This window comes from Lithobates pipiens, unplaced genomic scaffold (assembly GCF_037356315.1).
Source record: "Lithobates pipiens isolate NorthernLeopardFrog02 unplaced genomic scaffold, aLitPip1_a1.2 Scaffold_25, whole genome shotgun sequence".
NCBI lineage: Eukaryota > Metazoa > Chordata > Amphibia > Anura > Ranidae > Lithobates > Lithobates pipiens.
This window is the reverse complement of record NW_027507787.1, coordinates 43912076-43930109: the sequence shown is the minus strand read 5'-3', so window position 1 is coordinate 43930109 and position 18034 is coordinate 43912076. Positions and strand designations below refer to the sequence as shown.

Below are 18034 nucleotides of genomic sequence, written 5' to 3'. Positions count from 1 at the left end.
TTTGTTATGGGACTCATCCATCTACCTAATCACAGATTATCATTTATAAGATTCATTCTAAAAAAAGACACATTGAATGAATGGTTCAAGTGCTGTAAAGATCTGGCACTTGTGGAGCCCTGAATAGTTAAAATATTGTATTCCTTACATTTGCAGCATAGCTTACCAATTACTGTTACACCCTCCTGTCCAGTACCTGTAATTTTAAATGAGCGAAAAATTCTCTACATGTAACATATTTGCAACATTAATAAATAAGGTTGAACAAGTTTATGCCAATATCTTTCTTTGGCAAGTAGTAATATCCAAATCTTATGCTTTTATATCCCTATAGAAGGGTATTCTTATTTATTTTTTTTATTATAGAGGTCCACGACCACTTTAAAGTACATAATAAATGCTAACAATGAACTTGTGTTTGCTTCTTTTTGATCTGGTAAATATTCAGTTAAAAGAACTATATCCATGGGCGTCCGCAGAACTTTTTTCAGGAGGGGGCATGGTTTTAGAGTCACCCATGCACCACATTTTTGATAATGTCATTATTACATTATCATGGTAAGAGACTGCAGACGTAGTACAGTTCCTAGGATAAGTAATAGATAATGGCCAACAGGCTCTCTTACCAGACCCTGCAAAACTACAGCAGTAACCCCTCCGGCTGGACGATCACTCACTCTGGGTTCCCTGGGGAGACTCTGGTTAACAGTGTATCATGTCTGCACTCTGGTAGTGGCTCAGTCTTTCTCTTTCTGGTGGCGCTGGGCAGTGTGGCTCTATCTTTTCCTGTAGCACTCTCTGCCTCAACTTTTTTATAGGCTGCAGTCTCTCAATCTCTTTTGATTGAGCTGTAGCCTACTCCCTGTGGAAAATGGGGCCATCAATCTTTGGGACTACATGTCCCATGATGCTCTCCTCTCCTAGTCTCCTTTGATTGGCCCTCAGTTATAGCCAATAGGGAGGGAACAGAGTGGGCAGGAAGCAGGGTGGGGAACCTGGTAAGACCTGCCGTTTCTTTTCCCTGACAGGAGAAAGGGGGGTGCGAGTGGGGGAAACCTCTGATAGCACGCCTTTCTCCTGTCACATCACTGCTGAGTTCTCTGCTGGACTGGGCAAGGAAAAGAGCCTGAAATCACACTACACGGAGGGGGGGGGGCTTGATAGCACCTCCAATGGTATCACCTCACTGGCAGGTGGCACCCGGGCACAGGCTGCTCACACCCCGATAGCGAAGCAACTGTGCTAAATTTAAGATCCGAACCCTGATTCCGGGGGGGGGGGGGGGGGCACTTGACCCCACCTGCGGACACCCATGACTATAGCTGTTACATAATAAAAAAAACTGTTTATCCACGCTAGAAATCCAGTAAGTTTGAACAAGTTTTTATCCCAAAATCTTTCTACCGTAGGAGTAGGCAACAGAGACGGCCCATCCATTAAGGGTGCACAGGAGCCTCCCCCCCATCCATGCATTTGGCCCCTTGCTCTAAATGGGTTCCAAAATAGTGTGTGAGAATGCCAGAAAATGCAAACCGAGCCCACCCAGGAGTGTTACAGTAGCGAATGTTCATTCGGTATTGTAACACTGATCCTCCCTCTGGCCAATCAGGAAGCGGGTCTTGAGATCCACCACCAAGATGGGGTCATTGCTGGAACGAACGGCAGACAGCGAGTGTGGGGGATGGTTGTTTGCCCCCCCCCAAAAAAAAACACCAGCTGCCACTGGTAGGCAACCTTGAAGAGGTGGACATCTACCTGAACTACATGGGTGAATTCATAGATCACTGGGCACAGTGTCGCCTCATCACACCTGAAATCTTTAATCGCCATACTACCCTTTCGCAATCGTGTGCATTGCACGGCAATCAGGAGGCAACGCCTTCTCACCACCTGTCAAACACACTTGGATCGCTTTTCAGAGGAGTAGCAGTGCCTTCTGCCATTGTAAATGAGCCCTTAGTTGCATTGGCAGCGGGACTCTTAGGGATCGTTCACACATAAAGTTGGGGGTGGTAAAAGCCTGTAGTTAAGTCAGTTTTATTGCCTCCCTTCCCTCTTTAGCTGCTGAGGCAGAAGCCAAATGTGTGTGTGTGTGTGTGTGTGTGTGTGTGTGTATATATATATATATATATATATATATATATATAAATTAATTATGCTGCAGCAGGAGTTAAGCCCCCTGTTGCTTTTGGTGGGTGCTACAGCCTACCAATTGTGACCCATTCAATTAAATGGGGCCACTCTGCAAGTGCCCTGTAACTGCATGCTTTTTTAGGGTCCAAGGGGTTAAAGCAGGTTGTGAGGAAATATGATTTTTTTAAACGGCTTACCTGTAAAATCCTTTTCTTTGATGTACATCAGCGGACACAGAGCCATGGTAATTACTATGTGGAATGTCCCATAGCAATGGCAACTGAAGGTGGGGACACAACAAAAAAAAGGAAGCCGGGGGACTCATACTGCAGCACACTGTGCCCAAAGGCAATATCCTCATGACCTTTAACATCGATTTGATAAAATCTGGTAAACGTATGAACTGAAGACAAAGTCGCGGCCCTACAGATTTGAGCCATAGAGGCCTGATGATGCACCACCCAAGAGGCACTAATCGCCCTGGATGAGTGGGCTCTAGCATGAGAAGGAAGAATTTTCTTCTTGAAGATGAAGCTTGAACAATCACTTGACAAATCCATTTGGAAAATGGTGGATCTTGATGCTGCCTGTCCACATCTTGGAACCTCTGGCAGTACAAACAAAACCTGTGTTTTGAGAACCTGAGCGGTTGCCTTTAAATAGACTCTGATCGCTCTTACTACATCAAGAGAATGTAGTGCCTTCTCTTCCCTAGATTAAGGCTCTGGGGAGAAAAAAGGAAGAATAATATCTTGGTTTAAATGAAAACCTGTTACCACTTTTGGTAGGAATTCAGAATGAGGACATAAAACCACCACATCCTTATGCATGATGAAATATGGCTCTTACAAGACAGAACCGCTAGTTCCGATACCCTTCTACCAGAAGAAATGGCAACCAGAAAAGATTATCTTTCTTGTCAAAAGAACCAAGGAAATTTCTCATAGAGGTTCAAATGGCTGAAAAGCAAAGCAGATAAGACCAATTTTAAATCCCAAGGATTTAGAGGTGCCTTGATAAGGGGAATAAACCGTGTTACCCCCTGAATAAGCAACGCACCAAGAGTGGGAAGCAAGAGGCCATAGGAAAAACACTGACAAGGCCAGGATCTGGCTCTTGATAGAAGTCAAGGCCAGCTTCATTTCAGATCCTGTATGCAGGAAATCAGGAATCCTGCCTATGCCATACTTCCTGGGGTGCCAACCCCTGGATCCACACCAAGAAACATATGCCTTCACCCACGATCTTTTATAGAGTCAGTCAAACCTGTTAAATTTTCCATCCGTAAGGTAGAATGAAATACCAGACCTTGTGCAAGAAGGTCTGGCTATAATGGCAAGGACTCCAAAAGACTCTTACTGCCATCTTTATGATCTCGGTAAATCAAGATCTTCTGGGACCCGCTGGGGCCGTCAGAATGGCCTCCTTTCGTTCCTGCTTAATCCTGTGGAGAAGGCGTGGAAGTAGCAGAACTGGAGGAAATGCGTAGATCAGTGAAAAACTGATCCCATGGGAAGACTAATGCATCTGTTCCGCCTGCTAGCGGACCCCTTGTTCATAACATAAAGTTGTCGACTTTGTTGATGAATCTGGACATGAATAGGTCCATGTCCGGAATACCCCATCTCTGACATATCGCTAGGAAGATGTCGGGGTAAAGAGATCATTCTCCCGGAAATAATTGATGGCGACTCAAGTAGTACGCCTGAAAAATGAAAATTGCCGATAGGCAAGGAATGTTGTGTTCTGTCCTAGCTAGAACATTATTCACCTCTTTTTGGGCTGCACAACCTCTCGTGCTCCCCTGGTGATTGATGTAAGCCTGACAGGACAGTCCCGTAGTCTGACCGTCCAAGATTCTAGGGCCAGACGTACTGCCCGAAAATTCTAAAAAAAGTTGATAGGCAAGGTCCCCTAACCTGGACCATCTCCCCTGGACAGAATCTTCTTCCAGGGCTGCTCCCCAGCCTAGAAGACTGGCATCTGTTGTTTAACACCTTCCAGGATAAAGATTTTCCCTTTTGCTGGATAACAACCACCAATTTAGGCTCTGACTTATGTCGGGAGTCAAGCGTATTGGAAACAAACAAGGCCTAAATCTTTTTTATTCCAGACGGACAGGATGGTGTCTTGAAGCAGTTTTTGAGTAAAACTGTGCGTAAGGGACGGCCTTGAAGGACGCCACCATTCCCCTAAAAATCTCTTGCACAGCCGAATGAAGGAATTTTCCTTTGTTTTGATAAATTAAATTAAATTAGTCCTACAATGGAAACTGATTCCTGTCTGGCGTAAGAATACCAGCTCCCAAGTACTGTAATATCCTTGATGTTTTTAAGGATAATCTTCCTAGGTTGAGTATCCAACCTAGAGATTTCAGATATTTACGACTGAGATCAGACTCTAGTTTTAGACCTGAGACTGAATGATTTATTAAAAGTAGATCTTCTAATAGGCTAGGACCACTATGCCTTGAGCCCTTAATCTGGCTAAAGGAGATGCCAGAATCTTTCAGGACACTCATGGTGCTGTGGCTAAGCCAAATGGCAGGGCCACAACTGAAAAGATAATTTTATATTTCAAAACGCAGAAATTTCTGGTGCAGGATGGACACAGCCGATCGAATTATGAAAGGATCGGATGTTTAAGGGGCAATTCAGAACTTCGAGATCTAGAATAGGTCTTACCTCTCTGTTCGGTTCGGGAACCATAAAAGGTTTGAGCCAAAACCCCATGTTCCACTAAGGGAACCTCTGATATCACCGACTGGGATAACAGCTGATCCAGAGGCCAGAAAGAGAGACTTCTTTTTTCTCTGGATCCTTAGGAACATTCTCCGAGGAAAAGGAAACTCTCGGAACTCTAGTCGCAACTTATAGAAAAAGTTGCAGAAATCCATCTGTCTTGACATTGTTCCTGCCAGATCTTGAGAATCGCAGGACCTTTTCTCTCACCCGAAGAGTGGGGGTGCCCCTTCATGAGAAGGCTCTAGCATTCTGTTTTGTGAACTTTCTGCCCAAGATCTCTTCTGACCTTGGTGCTGCCCTTGGGGCTTTCCCCTTGAACCTGACACTTGAGGCCGTCGAGACTGCCTAGAGGCTGATGTCCTTGGTACAGGAGAAGAAGCCCGCTTGAAAGGAGAAATGTCTGAATTTCTTCTCTAATGGCAAAAGCTCTCTTTTACCAGTAAAGATCTTTTGTAGGTATTTATCCAAATCATCTCCAAATAGCCGTTCACCATAAAAAGGGAAACTGACTGAGAGCTTTTTACACGGCGCTTCGGCAGACCAACTTTTCAGCCAAAGAATTCTGCAAGAATGCACTAGTCCACGCATAAGCCCTGAGATCTGAAGGACAGCATCTCTCATAGCGTCTACTGTGAAACACAGTGCGTCTGATAAATCAGTGCAATGTTGGACCTGTTCACCAGAAGAACTTTAAGCATCTCTTCAAACTGTTCCCAATGCCACGTACACACGATCAACCAATCTGGCGGAAAAGTCCGGCCCTGTGTGTGGGCTCCGGCTGACTTTTTTTTACCCAAAAGTCCGGCGGACTTAGAAAGTAGTTTTGCATCAAAATTTGTCCGCCGGACTCGCAATCCAGCGGACAATCCGCTGTACTTTTGAAATGAACGGGCTTTTCCCACACGGAGAAAAGTCAGTTCATTTTGAGCGCGGCTCCAGGTAGCCGGGACTAGTGAAGGGAGTTAATGTCCTCGCCTTTATGATATCACAGTCCCAGAGAAGGGGCAAAGACAGCAGCGACAAGGCCGCTCGCTCGTCTTCACCCCCTTTCCTGACCGGCCGGGTGGCGTGCTCGGATAAGGGTCTGATATGGACCGGGGGGACCCCACGCTATTTTTTTAGGCGTAGGGCTTCCCCTTTAACTCCATACCAGGTAACGGGGCCAGCGATGTGTCAATCTCGCCTTCCTTCGCTGGTCCCGGCTACCTGGGGCCGTGCTCAAAATGAACGGACTTTCCAGCATGTCCGTTCATTTCAAAAGTATGGCGGATAGTCCGCCGGAAAAGTCCCATGTGTGGGCAGGTCCGCTCGTTCAGACAGTCCGGCGGACTTTACGGTGGCTTGTCCGCCAGACTAAGTCCGCCGGATAGTCTGATCATGTGTACACGGCATTAATGGACTGGGATACGCCAATTGCGGCAAGAACCAGCTGCGCTGCTGAACTTACTAAATCCATATGGTTTTTAGGAAGAAGCTCCAACTTTTTATCTGCTGGATCCTTTAACATGAGCGCATTATCAACCAGACTTGTGAGATTCTTATTCACTAAGGCAATCGCAGCATTGGAACCCACCATTTCTTATAGAAATCTTCTTCCATAGAATAAATTGTGGAGAATCTCTTAGGTGGATAATAACATCCAGATGTTCCCATTCAGCATACATACATAAGCTTTCTTAGTCATGCATGAATAGGAAAGTGTCAGGGCTGACTTAGCCCTTCCTTCTCTGGGCTGGCTGTTCAGCTGTCAGTTAATTGCCAGCTCTCATCTCTCTCTCCACAGTTACCCAGCTGTTCCTGATCCTGCTTGTCTGATCCGCCTACTTAAAGCTGTCCAGCTTACTTCATCTCTGCCTTCACCTTGGTCACATCACAAGAAACCATCTCCTGTGTACCTGGTTAGACTGGCTTGTTGACATCCCTTCTGGCTCCTTATCCTGCTTGCTGTTCCTCCACTTGGATCACTGACTTCTGGTCTGGCTGATTACCCGATCTTGTTATTGAACTCTGGCCTGGCTGACTACTCGATCCGGTTACTGGACTCTGGCTATGCTTTGACTACACTTACTCTGTTACCTTTTTATTTAATAAACAAGCAGGATTTAATTGTACTTCTGTCTCGGTCTGATTCATGGTTTCTGACAGAAAGGCATCCCCAGACGGAAGAGGTTTTAATGATCCTAACTTAGAGATGGGATTATCAAGAGTCTGGGCTGCAGGCAGCAAAATAGTTGAGCGGACAACTTAGTAAGAGAGTGCACAAGCAACCTGTCTTATGATGTTACTCCTTCTATATTAGGATCCTCAGAAGAGGATAAACCAGTATCTTCCAAATCTTTGGGAAGATCTGCCTGATCCCCAGCATCCTGAACCTCCAAAAGAGGGTCTTGAGCACTAGATGGGGATCTGCTATGGAGGGATAAAATGGCATCAATCTTCTTTTCCAAATTAGCAATGGTAGAAGATAAAACCTCTCGTGTAACATACTAAGGGGCTGAAACATCATGTGCGACTGCAAGCACAGTTTCCCCTGATGGCTCAATCTGACCAGCTGCAACACTTTCAGAGGAGGATGACATTCTTTTGGAAATGGTTTTAGTTTGTTGTATAACCCTTGACCCCTTAGAACCCTTAGAGGAGTTCCTGGTCCCTTTGCCACTCATAGCTTAAAAGCACAAAGCAGAGGCACTACCAGCAAAAGAATGTAAACTTGCTAGGCTATAGTACAGCATAATAGCTGCTATTAATTCCAGCTTATTTACAGTATGTGTCAAAGGGAAATGCCTGTGCCAAACCTGATCCAGTCAACTTCTCTGCTCTGCCCCTCCCCTGCCAGGCAGCAGCTTCACTCACAGTGCTTTAAACACTTCCTGAATGTGTGGCCGACATCTGACGCCGTTAGCCACACCCCCGGAGTGGAATACGGCTCTCCCCTTTCCTTTTCAAAGGAGAGCATTTTCCCCGCGCGAGCAGCATCTGCAGCATGGCGGGGGGGGGGGGTAATTCCTGAGAAAATCTCCCTTACCTTATCCTCGCAGCAGGGTTTTATCAGAGATAAAGACCCAATCTTCACCCTTCATGGTAGGCTCCGAGACCTTTTAGGAAACCTTCAGGAACCAGGGAACCTCGGGTTACCCACAATCCTGGACCTGCGACAGCACCCTGCCAGTAAATATTTTATAGCCTCACTACCAAAAAGTACTGCATCCCAGGGCTCAGCTCTCAAAAAGAAGCGTTCGCAAGCAAAACCTTGTTTCTTCGGACATGAGGCCCAGGTACCATTCATTTAGCCCATGAAAAGATATCAGAATGGATCCGGTCAGCATGGCTAGCCCCAGCAAGGATTACTACCAGTGGAGCTCGGCACAGCACATCTTTACTCGTGACCAACACCTTAGACACTGGCGAAAAAACTGAGGACTCCCAGTAATGGGAGGGGTTATATAGCGGATTACACGCCTTAGAGGTGTGCCAGTGTCCAGCACCTGTCAGTCCAATATAACCCACATAGTAATTACAATGGCTCTGTGTCCCCTGATGTAAGAAAAAAAGTATCATAATGCTGCCTGCTTTAACCTCTTGTTTGCTTTACTGCACAAGGTTGCAGGGCACTTTCAGAGAAGCCTCATTCACTTGAATGTTGTTACACCCATCAACCATGCCAGGATGTATAACTCCTGTTGTGACATGTGTACACCCCTGCCCACCCCCCCCCTCACCCCCCCAACTGCAAATGTAATTGAACCTTATTATTCTGAGCCCGCTATAAGGCTTCTTTCGCACTGATGTGCTGTGGTTTTCCCACACCGTGGGTGCAGTGCATCTGTGACTTTCCTGAGTTAGCTGCGCTATGCCATAGACTTCTTTATCGTGCAGGTGTGGTGCAATTTCTGAAAGCATACCTAACCCACAGGATATAATAGACGTCTATGGCTAAGTGCACCAAACCCGCAGGAAAGCTGCAGGTACACTACACTGCACCCGTGGTGTGGGTAAACAGCAGCACATCAGTGTGAAATCAGCCCTATACTATAATCCCCAGTTTATTGCTTTATACTGACCTGAAGATCTCTTCTTCCCTGCTGCTGGCATGACTCTAGAGACCCCTAGCTGGGATAAGAGGTGGAGTGGAGTTGGTATCACTGCGTATGAGACAGGAGCCAGCACTACAGAGGAGACATAGGCTTAAGTGGCTCTTCCTCCCTACTACAGCTCCAACTTTACATGTTGTCCCTCTGCATTGCACTCTGTTTAATGCTCTGGAATGGTGGGTCAGTAAGCCCAGACCATGATCTACCAGTCACCTGTTTGAGACCTACAGGTTGCTGACCCCCGTTCTACAGGATCCATGTCTGTATGGAGTTTTAGCGGCACCTGTTGACTTTACCTTACATCAGAAAAGACAAGAGCAAGACAAACATCTAGACATTGTCATCATTTATTCTTATTCCACATACAGTATGTATTTATGTACATTATCTTGTGTAATCTCTTGCGCTGATGATGCAGGAAGTATTAAAGTAGACCACGAGCTAATAACAATCCTTTGTATGATCCTGCTTGGAAACCAATCTCCAGGTACATGTTTTCAGATCTTTAATATATTCACATCTGTTTCTGTCAAAGCGCATTTGTAACCTGAGCCTAATAACATAATAAAGCAAGACTCATGAGATAAGTGTAACGGTACAAACCATATACAGTTATGCTATAATGAAGATGTCAATTCACTATTGCTTGTATGCAGTATTTATCGCAAACACCAAAAATGCTTGTTAAATACCGCATAAAAAAGGCATTAAAGTGGATGTAAACCCAATGTCATCCTTTCTAAACTACTGCCATAGGGGTTATCTAGAAGGATATACATGTCTCCTGCATGTATCTTTACTTGTCAAATGTCTCCCCTCTGTCTGCTATGAGACCTGAAAAAATACATGTTCTGTGGGCGGGTCTGTTGTCTGGAGCTCGGTGGGTGGAGTCGTGATGTCAGTAGACTTCCCACCCACCTCTACACACCCCTTGTCAATATGCATATTGTCCTGTGTGTTTCTTACACGGAACGTCTGCTATGATCTCTAACATCCAGTGAAAAGACGGAAAAGTAACCACATGACTTCAGCATGCCCAATCATGCTGAGGTGTGGAACATCCAATTCTGGCAGAGTAGCAGAATGAAGGAGTGGGAGGGAATTAAATAATAATGCATGTCATAATAATCTGACTGAACAATAAAAGATGATTGCTCAGAGCTGGATTAAATCTTTGTGGCAAGACTGGGCTCAAATGATAGGAAATTTTATACTCTACATTATGACATAAACAAAAAAAATTCGGGTTTACACCCACTTTAAAGTAAATTCACAAAGTAAACAAATGCATGCAGTAATTAAGTACTGGTCCAAGCTTGCGATAACTATGGCAATGGTCAGCCCCTCAGTAATTGGTTTTAAAAAAAAAGGTGGTAAAGTGCAAGCTGGAGCAGGTGTCAGCTAGATTTCATTCAGGAGTTGTTTCTGGAGGCTGGCAGATGGCATAACAGAGATGATTGAGCCCTTGGAATCCCATCTTCTGGAATTTAAAGCAACACAGAAGCTCACAAGTGGTCCCTTTAAAGGAAAGAAGTTATAAGGAGCACACACTGCTGGATCAATTCATGGATGCGGATACCCTGCAGAAGCTCAGGTTATCCAAGCCACTTATCATGGAGCTTTATACCCAACTCATAGGGTACCTTGAGCCCTCAACCCAGAGAAGCCATCCATATCAGTCATGACTAAATTGCTGGCTGCCTTATACTTTTTTGGAAAAGCATCATCAGATGCTTGCATGGTTTCAGGCGGTATTTAAGGCATAATTCGGAAAGATGGCGTATGCAAGATTTTACGGAGAGTTTATGTGTGAATTCATTTTTCTTTCTGAGCACTGTGTGCTATTTTATGGTACACTCGGATGCGTTAACATATCGCTTAGTGAATTGTGCCCATGGTCCTCTAGCACCAAATGTGCAAAACTGCCCCCCACACCAGCAGAGGTTTATTCAGTGGGGGGAGGGATTGCTGCATAGTGAACATACTACCTGAGGGTGACATGATTGTGTCTGCAATCCACACATACAGTGCGTGTATCCATGTAGGGTGACACGCAAATGACAGTCACTGTACCTATGATGTAGTATATTTTTGTCCATGTAAACCAAATGGACTTGGTTAAACCACTGTGATTTGCATGGCAAAATAGGGTCAGGTTTCTTTGACTTTATGAAAACCACCTTTTTCTTCCATTAAGGAACTAGGGAGTAGTGATGGACGAACTTCCGATGGGATGTTTCGCAAACGCGGCAAAAGTTTGTGGCGGACCCCATTGACTTTAAAGGGATTGTAAAGTAAATTTTTTTATTTTTTAAAAATAACAAACATGTCATACTTACCTCCACTGTGCAGCTCGTTTTGCACAGAGTGGCCCCGAACCTGCTCTTCTGGGGTCCCTCGGCGGCTTCCTCCCACAGGTGCTTCTCACGTTCATGCAAGCTCCCTCGCATTGGTGAGAAGCACCTGTGGGCGCGCTCCCGTGATACAACCGGCGGCTATAGCCACTCGCTGTATCACAAGGCCCCGCCCCCTGGCGCACTGCGTCATTGGATGTGATTGACAGCAGCGCGAGCCAATGGCTGCGCTGCTTTCAATCTATCCACTCCAGCCAATCAGCGGCCAGGCTGAGCGGCGAAGAGGACGGCGGGGGCGAGCGCGGGATTTTCGAGGGGTCAGGTAAGTAAAATGGGGGGACTGGGGGCGCCGGCAGTGTGAGATGTTTTTTTCACCTTAATGCATAGAATGCATTAAGGTGAAATAACATTTACCTTTACAACCCCTTTAATGGCAGGCGAACCTTAAAAACCTACAGGTCATATTTTCAGCCACAGAATACTTACTAGCGGTGCACACACAGTCCCACCACATGGACACTGACATAACAAAAGTATTATGTGAATCTGGGATCGACAACGACAAGCATTCTTTTTTTATCCGTGAAGTTTTGACAATTCAGGAGCGCATGAAGGCCATGGACGAGAGGCAAGGTCAGGGCCGGCTGTGAAGGGGGTGCAGGAGATCATCAGTGCCACAGTCAGGGCAGCGCAGTCCTGTGCCAGTGTCCCAGTGTGCCAACCTGTGCTTGAGCCCCTCCCTCTGCCCGGCCCTTACCCCCACCTATGCAGGGCTCCACTGTAGGGGTCTGGAGGTGCCAGTCCAGTGCTGATCCTCAGCCATGGTGCTGGCACTGCCTGCTGATTGGCTTCTCCGCTGCTATCTCTCTCACTGTCTGAAACCAGCACAGCGATAGAGACTGAGGCCGCGTACACACGCGCGGACTGTTCGCCCAACCTTGTTCGGCAAACAGTTTGTCAAACAGTCCGCTCAAAATTTGCATGAGCGGACTTGCCCACACACGAGCGGACTGTTTGACGAACAAGGTTGGGCAAACAGTTCGCTCAACTTTTGAAATGAACGGACTCGCCCACGTAAGGAGGAGGCAAATCCGCCCATTTCGAGCGCGTGTACAGGTAGGCGGGGCCCGCGAAGGAGACGTCGCGGGCTCCGCCGCCTGGAATGGGCTTAAAGGGGAACCCCAACGCCGAAAAAAATCGGCGTGGGGGTTCCCCCAAAGTCCACACCAGACCCTTGTCCGAGCACGCTACCCGGCCGGCCAGGAAAGGGGGGCGAGCGAGCGCGCCCCCCCTCCTGAGCCGTACCAGGCCGCGTGCCCTCAACATGGGGGGTGCCTTGGGGAAGGGGGGGGCCGCGCGGCCCCCCCACCCCAAAGCACCTTGTCCCCATGTTGATGAGGACAAGGGCCTCTTCCCGACAACCCTGGCCGTTGGTTGTCGGGGTCTGCGGGCGGGGGGCTTATCGGAATCCGGGAGCCCCCTTTAAGAAGGGGGCCCCCGGATACCGGCCCCCCACCCTATGTGAATGAGTATGGGGTACAATGTACCCCTACCCATTCACCTGTGAAATAAAGTACAAATAAAAACACAACACAGGGGGAAAAAATATTTTATTGCACAGCCGGGGGTCTTCCGTCTTCGGGGGTCTTCTCGCCGGACTCCTCCGCTATGTGTGTGTAGCTCTTTTGCCAGCGGAGGAGTCCGGCTTTCTTCCTCCCCGCCGCCGGCCTCTTCTCCCGACTTCGGGGGTCTTGTCCCCCTCTTCGGTTCTTCTGCCGGGCCACCGCGCCTGGTCCGGTGGCCCGGTCTTCTGTCGCCGTCTTCCGTTCTTCTGTCGCCGCCTTCGGTTCTTCTGCCGGGCCACCGCGCCTTCTTGTAGCTCTTTTACAGGCGGTGGCCCGGTCTTCTGTCGCCGTCGCCGCCTTCCGTTCGTGTTCTTCTTCTTGTTCTTCTTGTTCTTCTCCAGGCGATGTTGACACGTCGCTCCCTCCGGCCGGAATGCCAGAGCCGCCCTGCGCTGTGACTTATATAGTGACAATGGGGCGGGGTCACATGGTATATGTCACATGGGTTGATGTCACATGGTGACCCCGCCCCCTTACGATGTCATAGTCCCCATGTGACATCAACCCATGTGACCAACCCATGTGACATATACCATGTGACCCCGCCCCATTGTCACTATATAAGTGACCGCACAGCGCGTCCCCGGCATTCCGGCCGGAGAGCTCGTCGAGTCAACATCTCCAGGAGAAGAACAAGAAGAACAAGAAGAATAACACGAACGGAAGGCGGCGACGGCGACAGAAGACCGGGCCACCGCCTGTAAAAGAGCTACAAGAAGGCGCGGTGGCCCGGCAGAAGAACCGAAGGCGGCGACAGAAGAACGGAAGACGGCGACAGAAGACCGGGCCACCGGACCAGGCGCGGTGGCCCGGCAGAAGAACCGAAGAGGGGGACAAGACCCCCGAAGTCGGGAGAAGAGGCCGGCGGCGGGGAGGAAGAAAGCCGGACTCCTCCGCTGGCAAAAGAGCTACACACACATAGCGGAGGAGTCCGGCGAGAAGACCCCCGAAGACGGAAGACCCCCGGCTGTGCAATAAAATATTTTTTCCCCCTGTGTTGTGTTTTTATTTGTACTTTATTTCACAGGTGAATGGGTAGGGGTACATTGTACCCCATACTCATTCACATAGGGTGGGGGGCCGGTATCCGGGGGCCCCCTTCTTAAAGGGGGCTCCCGGATTCCGATAAGCCCCCCGCCCGCAGACCCCGACAACCAACGGCCAGGGTTGTCGGGAAGAGGCCCTTGTCCTCATCAACATGGGGACAAGGTGCTTTGGGGTGGGGGGGCCGCGCGGCCCCCCCCTTCCCCAAGGCACCCCCCATGTTGAGGGCACGCGGCCTGGTACGGCTCAGGAGGGGGGGCGCGCTCGCTCGCCCCCCTTTCCTGGCCGGCCGGGTAGCGTGCTCGGACAAGGGTCTGGTGTGGACTTTGGGGGAACCCCCACGCCGATTTTTTTCGGCGTTGGGGTTCCCCTTTAAGCCCATTCCAGGCGGCGGAGCCCGCGACGTCTCCTTCGCGGGCCCCGCCTACCTGTACACGCGCTCGAAATGGGCGGACTTTCCGAGCGGGAACAGTCCGCTCATTTCGAAAGTACAGCGGACAAGCCCACACACGGGCGGACTGTTCGCTCAAACACAGTTTCAGCGGACAGTTTTTCGGAATTTCCGAAAGACATTGTCCGTCCAACTGTCCGCTGAAACTGTCCGCTGAAAGCCCACACACGAGCGGACTGTCCGCCCAAACACTGTTCAGCGGACAAGGTTGGGCGAACAGTCCGCCCGTGTGTACGCGGCCTGAGCACTGACACCAGCACTGGGATAGAGAGCACTGACACCAGCACCGAGATAGAGAGCACTGACAGCAGCACTGATACCAGCAACTCGCTGCGGGACCCAAAAATATGACACCGCTCAACCTCTTCAAACAGGAGGGTACGGGCATATAGTACGGTGTGCTTTTTTTTGTACAAGGAAGTGAGCCAAAGTGACTGTGTGCTCGATTAAATAAATTGTTTATAGAGTTATGCATATACTTGATCTACTGGTCACATGTGTTGAATTCCTCTGAGATCCATGTCTCATTCATTTTTATAATTGTCAGGTAGTCAACACTGTCGTGAGCTAGGCGAGTGCGCTTATCGGTCACGATCCCCCCTGCTGCGCTGAACGTCCTTTCGGACAAGACACTGGATGAGGGGCAAGCCAACAGTTCCATTGCAAATTGGTCAAGCTCTGGCCAGAGGTCAAGCCTGCCCACCCAGTAGTCCAGGGGGTTCATCACTCCTCAGAGCGTCCACATTGGCCGTTAACCGGACACCTGTCGGTCTAGGCGTTCCCTGATGCTGGATCCAGATGACACCTGTCGATGGGTCGGCTGAAAGAATGACCTCATATCAGAAGTCACCAACACATCTTCAAACCGCCTTCTTCTTGCAGACGCTGTTGGATTGGTACCCGCAACTCTTTCTCTGAGAGTGGAAATTCCTCCTCTGCCAGTGCATGCAAAAGCAGAATGCAGCATTTCTCAACGCAAGGCCTGGAAGTGCTCCAGTCTGACAGCCCTCTGTGACGGTGGTAACATTTCCACCATTTTGTGTTTGTTTATACCGGGGGTCTAAGTACGTTGCCACCCAGTACTGGTCCTTGACCCTTATGCTTTTTATGCGGGGGTCCCTGTTAAAACACTGGAACATGAAGGCCCCCATTTGCACTAAACTGGAAGCGGTGTGGTGGCCTGGCTCCTGCTCATCATCCGAGAATAATGTTGTCCTCCTCGTTCTCCTCTCCCCATCCACGCACAACAGGGATCCCACAAAGGTTTAAAGCATGCTCTTCTTGCTCCTCCTCATCCGCCCCAGCACCTTCCTCCTCTGACTCCTCTTCAGACTCCTGTTTTTGACTTGTCTCAGATAGAGTAGCTCCCCCTGGGAATTCATCCAGCATTGCGACTTCCTCATCTTCCTGCTCCTGCTCCCCCACGGCTTGATCAATGACACGACGCAATGCACACTCCATAAAGAAGGCCTAAGGTACCATGTCACTCAGGATCGGATTAAGAGCATCATGTGCTTGGTGCTGAGGATTTTGGTAGGCCTTTTAGGGGGCACCCTTCTGTGTTTCTAAGAGCCTGTGTTGGCATGAGCCCAAACTCTAAAGGGCACATGCAAACAAGGGAAGCCTGACATTTGATTTGCCAGGTTGCCGTAAGGGCCGTGCATTGGCGTGTAGCCGAGCAGGAATAACACTATGGAAGCCCCAGATTTCTGCAAGAGCCCTGCATTGTCGTGCACCAGGCTTCCGTTAGCTCATGCGGCACCCATTATCAATCCCACCACCCTGCCCAGGTGGTGCATGCGGAATGCAGGGCCCATCAGGGGAGAACTCTGTTGGCCCAATGATTTTCATGAGCAGTGTGTTCTTTTTGGGTGTCTGGGCCTATATTAAGGTAGTGTCCTGGAGCTGCAGCTCCAATAGCCCCTACGTTAATCCAGCCCTGATGTCACTGATGGCGCCATGGCTGCGACTGACCAGTTTGGTGATCTCATCAAATGGCTGCAGAAGTCTGCATGCATCGCGCATGAGCAGCCACTGGTGCAGTGAAAAAAAAACAAGCTCCCCAGAACCTGTTCTGCCGCAGAGCTCGTACAGGTAGTCGTTAGCTGCACGTTTCTGCTGGAGCAGTCTATCAAGCATATAGAAGGTTGAATTCCATCGCGTCGGGCAATCGCAAATAAGATGTCTGACCGGCAGATTGTGTTACCGCTGAATGTCAGCAAGGCGAGCCATGGCCATGTAAGATCTTCTGAAATGGGCCGAGATTTTCCTTGCCTGCCGCAAGATGTCCTGGACCCCAGGGTATTTGACAACGAATCACTGCACGACCAAGTTTAAGACGTGTGCCATGCATGGCACATGTGTAATTTTGCCCTGTTTCAATGTGCTAAGCAGATTCGCACCTTTGTCACACACCACTTTACCCACTGTCAAATTGAGCAGTGTTAGCCATTGATCTGCCTGTGAACGCAAAGCTGAAAGGAGCGCAGGGCCAGTGTGGCTCTTGGCTTCCAGGCACAACAGATGCAGCAAAGCATGGCATGTCGAATAGGTTCTGGGGAGCTTGGGCGGCGCAGCGAAAGAGACTCTAGCAGCGGAAAAGAAGGAGTCAGCCGAGGAGGAGAGGGAGGAGGATGGAGTAGGTGGAGGAGAAGAAGAGGCAGGCCTGCATGCAATCCGTGGCGGCAAAACCAAATCTACACGGGTGCCACGGGTTACATGCTTGACAGCCGTCAGAAGGTTCACCCAGTGGGCAGTAAAAGTTATATACCTTGCCTGCCCGTGTTTGCTAGACCAGGTGTCTGTGGTCAGATGTATCATGGCACCGACACTGTGTGCCAGAGATACATTCACTTGTCACTGAACATGGCCATATAGCTCTGGGATGCCCTTCTGTGAGAAATACTTCCTTCCTGGGACCTTCCATTGTCGCGTTCCAATGGCCACAAATTTTCGAAAGGCCTCCGAGTCCACCAGTTTATATGGCAGTAGTTGGCGGGCTATCGGTTCTGACAAGCCAGCCGTCAACCATTGGGCAAGAGGGTTATCCGGTGTCATCATTTTTTTACGCTCAAACATTTGGCCCACGGAAGCCTGCCTTTTTGCAGAAAAACGTGAGGACGGCATGATGGAAGGTGGAGTGTAGGACAATTGTGAGGAAAAGGAGAAGTGGAAGACGAGGCTGGACGGTGAGAGCCTGGAGTGTGGCTTTGTGGGTTCCATTGCTCCCACTGGGCTCGGTGATGGCAGCTCATGTGCCTTCTTAAGGCGGTCGTCCCTAGATGAGTGTTGGGCTTACTGCGACTTATGCGTTGACTGCAAAGATTGCAGATGGCAACACTATTGTCAGCACCGGACACGTTAAAAAAAGCCCACACTGCGGAGCCATGTGCCGGCATCCTGGGAGCACCAGATGTGACCGTACATGGTTGATGCCTTGTTCCTGATACAATAGCAGTCTGCTTTGTCCCTCCTGTGCAATCTAAGTTCCGCCTGCTTCTCCTCCCTATCTTCTGGTCCATATCTCCCTCTGAACTCCCCTCCTCTTCCTCTCTTGTGGGCACCCACGTGACATCACTAGACACGTCATCAT

At 49.0% G+C, this 18034-nt stretch overlaps 1 protein-coding gene across 1 annotated transcript in view; it reads right to left on the bottom strand.

Annotated features, from left to right (window-relative positions):
- Positions 1-9297: 9297 nt before the first annotated feature.
- The window catches only part of LOC143930239 (beta-microseminoprotein-like), a 30551-nt gene continuing 21814 nt past the window's right edge, over positions 9298-18034 (bottom strand). Inside the window, exon 4 of the mRNA XM_077454386.1 lies at positions 9298-9521. Coding sequence (XP_077310512.1) covers positions 9410-9521 — 112 coding nt within the window. The 3' untranslated portion in view covers positions 9298-9409. The remainder of the gene's footprint in view (positions 9522-18034) is intronic.